General features: G+C 55.0%; 1 protein-coding gene, 1 long non-coding RNA gene and 1 pseudogene across 3 annotated transcripts; all 3 read left to right on the forward strand.

Moving 5' to 3' along the window:
- Positions 1-171: 171 nt before the first annotated feature.
- On the forward strand, positions 172-2,560 carry LOC123191062 (probable polyol transporter 4; annotated as a pseudogene).
- A 38-nt stretch (positions 2,561-2,598) lies between these two features.
- Positions 2,599-3,822, forward strand: LOC123191064 (uncharacterized). Its single transcript, XR_006496669.1, has 3 exons — positions 2,599-2,692; positions 3,168-3,325; positions 3,553-3,822. It is a non-coding gene; the product is annotated as an uncharacterized lncRNA (long non-coding RNA).
- Positions 3,823-4,572: 750 nt separating this feature from the next.
- Positions 4,573-6,583, forward strand: LOC123191065 (probable polyol transporter 4). 2 transcript variants are annotated; one of them, XM_044603826.1, is made up of 2 exons: positions 4,573-4,780; positions 4,995-6,583. In XM_044603826.1, exons 1-2 carry the CDS (start codon positions 4,597-4,599, stop codon positions 6,374-6,376), a joined length of 1,566 nt encoding a protein of 521 aa, XP_044459761.1. In that variant the 5' UTR covers positions 4,573-4,596; the 3' UTR covers positions 6,377-6,583. The 2 variants fall into 2 exon arrangements, with proteins under 2 accessions (XP_044459761.1, XP_044459762.1); XM_044603827.1 differs by having other exon boundaries at positions 5,033-6,583.
- The last annotated feature ends 197 nt before the right edge of the window (positions 6,584-6,780 follow it).

Here is a 6,780-nt window from a genome sequence, read left to right on the forward strand (position 1 = left end):
TGAGAAGTATCTACCAAACATACACCACACAACTAATTCTGTAGTTTTATTTACTTCCCCAAATAACTGAATGTTCAAAGGAATTTTTTCACAACCTTTCACTGGTTACCCTTCTCTAGTTTGTCGAGCCCGGAGCCGTGAAATGCTTAGTGGCAAAATCTAAAATGTCCCAAAATCTAATTGTTATCTCGTTTAACCTACATTAAATTCAAGTAGTACTAAATCAGCCACAATTTTTTTTTGAGACAAACTAAATCAAAGCAGTAGATATCTGCGGCCCAAGGAAAATTTTAAATTTGGGCACTTCAATCCTGGCAATGTGTATGTTGGAATAAAAGCTGCAGAGCGATGGAAATCATGTAGGGTAGTCAAAGGGCTTAAGTGAAAATGTCCCCTTTGAAAAATGCTGCTCCCACCCCGTGTCCCGACGAGGCGACGCCTTCGTGTTGAACGGCGACCAAATCGCGTGCGTGCCGGGAAAAGTATACGACAAAAGTGACAAGGCTGCCCTCGTGCTCCTTCTCCGTTTCTTCTTCCTTCGTCAGATCCAGCGCCCCATCCACGCTGCCGTTGGAGGTTTCTCCGGCTTGCCGTTGTGGGAGGGAGAAAGCAGAGCATGGGGCTGCGGGGCGCAGAGTCGGCGGCGCCCAGCGGCGGCATGCCCAGCCTGCCGGGATTCTTCGGCCGGCAGAACAAGTACGTGCGCATGGACGACGTCGCGCTCGGCCCCCCGCCGGAGCACGAGGAGGAAGGCGTCCGTGCCGGGCGGCGCCGGAGCAGCACGAGATATGTCTTCGCCTGCTCCGTCTTCGCCTCCCTCAACTCCGTGCTCCTCGGCTACGGTACGCCACCTCACCGCCGCCACAACCGATCCACATCTCCGGCAGCTAGCTAGCCGTCTCCTCGGTCGCACCGGCGATGCAGATTCCATTGTCGTTCCACATGAGTTTCTTGGCGATCGTGATCACTTCTTGGCGAATGAATCGCGTTGACTTGTTGCAAGTTAATTGCTTCGTTGACTTGATTAGAACTGTTGCTTCTTCTTGATCTCTGTCAGATGTGGGAGTAATGAGTGGGTGCATTTTGTTCATCCAGAGGGACCTCCACATCACCGAGGTGCAGCAGGAGGTGCTCGTCGGCTGCCTCAGCTTCGTCTCCCTCCTCGGCAGCCTCGCCGGGGGCCGGACCGCCGACGCCCTCGGCCGCAAGCGCACCATCGGCCTCGCCGCCGCCGTATTCCAGGCCGGGGCCCTCGTCATGACGCTCGCGCCGTCCTTCCGCGTGCTCATGGCCGGCAGGCTGCTGGCCGGCATCGGCATCGGCTTCGGCGTCATGATCGCGCCCGTCTACATCGCCGAGATCTCCCCCGCCGCGTCCCGGGGCTCCTTCACCTCCTTCCCGGAGATCTTCATCAACCTCGGCATCCTCCTCGGCTACATCTCCAACTACGCCTTCTCGGGCCTGCCCGACCACCTCGGCTGGCGCGTCATGCTCGCCGTCGGCATAGTCCCGTCCGTGTCCATCGTCTTCGCGCTCCTCGTCATCCCGGAGTCGCCCAGGTGGCTGGTGGTGCAGGGCAGGGCCGCCGAGGCGCGTGAGGTGCTTCTCAGGGTCACCGACGGCGAGGAGGAGGCCGACGAGAGGCTCGCGGAGATCGAGGCGGCCGCGGCCAGCGCGGCAAACTCCGGCGAGACGGTGTGGCGGGAGCTGTCGAGGCCCTCGCCGACGATCCGCCGGATGCTGGTCACCGGCCTGGGCATCCAGTGCTTCCAGCAGATCACCGGCATCGACGCGCTGGTGTACTACAGCCCCACCATCTTCCGGGACGCCGGGGTGACCACCGAGAGCCAGCTCCTCCTCGCCACGGTCGCCGTCGGGTTCTTCAAGACGGCGTTCATCGCGCTGGCCATCGTGCTCATCGACCGCGTCGGCCGGAAGCCGCTGCTGTACGTGAGCACGGTCGGCATGACCGTCTGCCTGGTCATTCTGGCATCGACGCTCTGGCTGCTCGCGCACGGGGCGGTGCCCAAGGCCCTCGGCGTGGCCGTCGCCGTCGTGGCGGTGTGCGGCGACGTGGCCTTCTTCTCGGTGGGGATCGGGCCGGTGTGCTGGGGTGACGAGCTCGGAGATCTTCCCTCTGCGGCTGCGGTCGCAGGCGGCGGCGCTCGGCGCGGCGGTGAACCGGGTTACGAGCGGCACCGTGGCCATGTCGTTCCTGTCCGTCTCCCGCGCCATGACCGTCGCCGGCGCGTTCTCGGCGTTCGCGGCCATCTCGGCGTTGTCGGTCGTGTTCGTGCACAGGTTCGTCCCGGAGACGAAAGGCAAGACGCTGGAAGAGATCGAGCTGCTCTTCGGCGGCGGGGAAGGTGGCGAGGGAGTGACAGTGAGCCCCGGGGAGGTGGAGCTCGGTGACGCCGAGCACCTGGTGCGGAAGGGATGAGAAGGTCCTTGTACTCTGATGGATCCGTTTGGAATTGTCACTCCCGTCTGAATGTTTAGTTTCAGAATGTGCATTTGATTTATTTATTGGTCATTTAGGAGAAAAATTATACACAGTTAACAGCCTTGCAGCTTGAAATTCTTAGTTCAGCTTGCAAACACAGAGTAACAGTTATGACAGAAATGGGAGGCACTGAAAATTGGGGAACTGAGCTGTGCTGCACTGCTATTGCATATTTGCCAATTTCCACAGGTACAATTAATACCTTGATCACTCTTGAGTCTGAAATAACTCCCAGCTCAGAATGTAGATTCCTGAGATGAACATTGCTGCCGATGTGCTCCTATGCTCACCTTCAAACTTTGGTCCAGATTTTTTTTTTTGCCGCGGCACCCTGTGTGCAATGTGTTTCAAGTTTTATAGACACCCCCCCCCCCCACACACACACACCCCTAACAAAACACATCAAACTGATATATTGGTTGAGTGTCCTTATCTGAGTTAGTTTCACTATGTTATTGGTTTCATGCTGGACAATTTCCAATTGAATAACATATGACATAAGGAATAAATAATAGTTTTGTTCTTATGAACGGTTTTTGAACAATGCCAGTCAGTTTGATGTGTTTTTTTTTTCTGTCGTTTGTATGAACGGTTCACAACCTCTCATTCTTCAATAAAATTAGCAGGAGCTAACATGATTGGTGTGGTTTATTTGGAAATGTAGGTAAGCCTGAATATGTTTCGCAAATACAGTGGTGCAGTTGACATTTGGTTGTCATCTTTTATCTCCTCAAGTTCGAAGCAACTGATGTATTGTCTAGTTAACTGTAGCCCATCCAGAACCTTTGAGGCAATGGCTGCACACAGAAGTCAGTGGGTTTGGTAAGTAGAATCAGTTTCTTTTTTTGTAATTTGACACATCATCTCATTTTCTGTTGTAAAAACTTGCACTTCAACAGAATGGTAGAGGTCAAATTCATAGTCTGAAGTTTGCCAAAAGTTTATTTTCAACAGAAGCTCTAATGACCAATTAAAAAGTTTCAATGCTGTTAGTTTCTGTAGGGCATGCCTTATATTAATTCAAGAAAACCAATGCTTTTTTTTTGCAGGTTCAGAAGATTGTTTGTTAGGCTCTCGAGTTACACATACGTAAACATGCTCCAGAAAATTTAGCATTTGTTATTGAGAAGTACCATCTTGTCGATATAGATTGTATTACAAAAGCTTCCTATGATCGAGGACAGCAGTTTACGGATCATATCCTTTACTGCATAGTGAGAGTTTATTGTAGACAGTCCATTGTGTTAGTGTAATTATACTGATACTTTTAACTTCAAGTGATAGTTCTTGCTAAAAGTCCAGTTCCAGTGTTTGTGGTAGTTGATTGCGTTGTTTTGAGAAGTATCAAAAAGATTGTAAACATATTTGAAACCATCGACCCGAGGAACAGATATGAAATGTTTTGACCTATAATATAGATGTAAAATAAGAATTGTGTGAGAAGTATCTACCAAACATACACCACACAACTAATTCTGTAGTTTTATTTACTTCCCCAAATAACTGAATGTTCAAAGGAATTTTTTCACAACCTTTCACTGGTTACCCTTCTCTAGTTTGTCGAGCCCGGAGCCGTGAAATGCTTAGTGGCAAAATCTAAAATGTCCCAAAATCTAATTGTTATCTCGTTTAACCTACATTAAATTCAAGTAGTACTAAATCAGCCACAATTTTTTTTGAGACAAACTAAATCAAAGCAGTAGATATCTGCGGCCCAAGGAAAATTTTAAATTTGGGCACTTCAATCCTGGCAATGTGTATGTTGGAATAAAAGCTGCAGAGCGATGGAAATCATGTAGGGTAGTCAAAGGGCTTAAGTGAAAATGTCCCCTTTGAAAAATGCTGCTCCCACCCCGTGTCCCGACGAGGCGACGCCTTCGTGTTGAACGGCGACCAAATCGCGTGCGTGCCGGGAAAAGTATACGACAAAAGTGACAAGGCTGCCCTCGTGCTCCTTCTCCGTTTCTTCTTCCTTCGTCAGATCCAGCGCCCCATCCACGCTGCCGTTGGAGGTTTCTCCGGCTTGCCGTTGTGGGAGGGAGAAAGCAGAGCATGGGGCTGCGGGCGCAGAGTCGGCGGCGCCCAGCGGCGGCATGCCCAGCCTGCCGGGATTCTTCGGCCGGCAGAACAAGTACGTGCGCATGGACGACGTCGCGCTCGGCCCCCCGCCGGAGCACGAGGAGGAAGGCGTCCGTGCCGGGCGGCGCCGGAGCAGCACGAGATATGTCTTCGCCTGCTCCGTCTTCGCCTCCCTCAACTCCGTGCTCCTCGGCTACGGTACGCCACCTCACCGCCGCCACAACCGATCCACATCTCCGGCAGCTAGCTAGCCGTCTCCTCGGTCGCACCGGCGATGCAGATTCCATTGTCGTTCCACATGAGTTCTTGGCGATCGTGATCACTTCTTGGCGAATGAATCGCGTTGACTTGTTGCAAGTTAATTGCTTCGTTGACTTGATTAGAACTGTTGCTTCTTCTTGATCTCTGTCAGATGTGGGAGTAATGAGTGGGTGCATTTTGTTCATCCAGAGGGACCTCCACATCACCGAGGTGCAGCAGGAGGTGCTCGTCGGCTGCCTCAGCTTCGTCTCCCTCCTCGGCAGCCTCGCCGGGGGCCGGACCGCCGACGCCCTCGGCCGCAAGCGCACCATCGGCCTCGCCGCCGCCGTATTCCAGGCCGGGGCCCTCGTCATGACGCTCGCGCCGTCCTTCCGCGTGCTCATGGCCGGCAGGCTGCTGGCCGGCATCGGCATCGGCTTCGGCGTCATGATCGCGCCCGTCTACATCGCCGAGATCTCCCCCGCCGCGTCCCGGGGCTCCTTCACCTCCTTCCCGGAGATCTTCATCAACCTCGGCATCCTCCTCGGCTACATCTCCAACTACGCCTTCTCGGGCCTGCCCGACCACCTCGGCTGGCGCGTCATGCTCGCCGTCGGCATAGTCCCGTCCGTGTCCATCGTCTTCGCGCTCCTCGTCATCCCGGAGTCGCCCAGGTGGCTGGTGGTGCAGGGCAGGGCCGCCGAGGCGCGTGAGGTGCTTCTCAGGGTCACCGACGGCGAGGAGGAGGCCGACGAGAGGCTCGCGGAGATCGAGGCGGCCGCGGCCAGCGCGGCAAACTCCGGCGAGACGGTGTGGCGGGAGCTGTCGAGGCCCTCGCCGACGATCCGCCGGATGCTGGTCACCGGCCTGGGCATCCAGTGCTTCCAGCAGATCACCGGCATCGACGCGCTGGTGTACTACAGCCCCACCATCTTCCGGGACGCCGGGGTGACCACCGAGAGCCAGCTCCTCCTCGCCACGGTCGCCGTCGGGTTCTTCAAGACGGCGTTCATCGCGCTGGCCATCGTGCTCATCGACCGCGTCGGCCGGAAGCCGCTGCTGTACGTGAGCACGGTCGGCATGACCGTCTGCCTGGTCATTCTGGCATCGACGCTCTGGCTGCTCGCGCACGGGGCGGTGCCCAAGGCCCTCGGCGTGGCCGTCGCCGTCGTGGCGGTGTGCGGCGACGTGGCCTTCTTCTCGGTGGGGATCGGGCCGGTGTGCTGGGTGACGAGCTCGGAGATCTTCCCTCTGCGGCTGCGGTCGCAGGCGGCGGCGCTCGGCGCGGCGGTGAACCGGGTTACGAGCGGCACCGTGGCCATGTCGTTCCTGTCCGTCTCCCGCGCCATGACCGTCGCCGGCGCGTTCTCGGCGTTCGCGGCCATCTCGGCGTTGTCGGTCGTGTTCGTGCACAGGTTCGTCCCGGAGACGAAAGGCAAGACGCTGGAAGAGATCGAGCTGCTCTTCGGCGGCGGGGAAGGTGGCGAGGGAGTGACAGTGAGCCCCGGGGAGGTGGAGCTCGGTGACGCCGAGCACCTGGTGCGGAAGGGATGAGAAGGTCCTTGTACTCTGATGGATCCGTTTGGAATTGTCACTCCCGTCTGAATGTTTAGTTTCAGAATGTGCATTTGATTTATTTATTGGTCATTTAGGAGAAAAATTATACACAGTTAACAGCCTTGCAGCTTGAAATTCTTAGTTTCAGCTTGCAACACAGAGTAACAGTTATGACAGAAATGGGAGGCACTGAAAATTGGGGAACTGAGCTGTGCTGCACTGCTATTGCATATTTGCCAATTTCCACAGGTACAATTAATACCTTGATCACTCTTGAGTCTGAAATAACTCCCAGCTCAGAATGTAGATTCCTGAGATGAACATTGCTGCCGATGTGCTCCTATGCTCACCCTTCAAACTTTGGTCCAGATTTTTTTTTTTTGCCGCGGCACCCTGTGTGC

Source organism: Triticum aestivum, chromosome 2A (assembly GCF_018294505.1).
Source record: "Triticum aestivum cultivar Chinese Spring chromosome 2A, IWGSC CS RefSeq v2.1, whole genome shotgun sequence".
Taxonomy (NCBI): Eukaryota; Viridiplantae; Streptophyta; class Magnoliopsida; order Poales; family Poaceae; genus Triticum; species Triticum aestivum.

What these genes read in the sequence shown, in the direction of transcription:
- LOC123191065 (XM_044603826.1), top strand. Translation starts at nt 4,597, where the DNA reads ATGCCCAGCCTGCCGGGATTCTTCGGCCGGCAGAACAAGTACGTGCGC. An exon ending in CTCCGTGCTCCTCGGCTACG is followed by an intron (nt 4,781 to 4,994) that starts GTACGCCACCTC and finishes GATCTCTGTCAG; the next exon opens with ATGTGGGAGTAATGAGTGGG.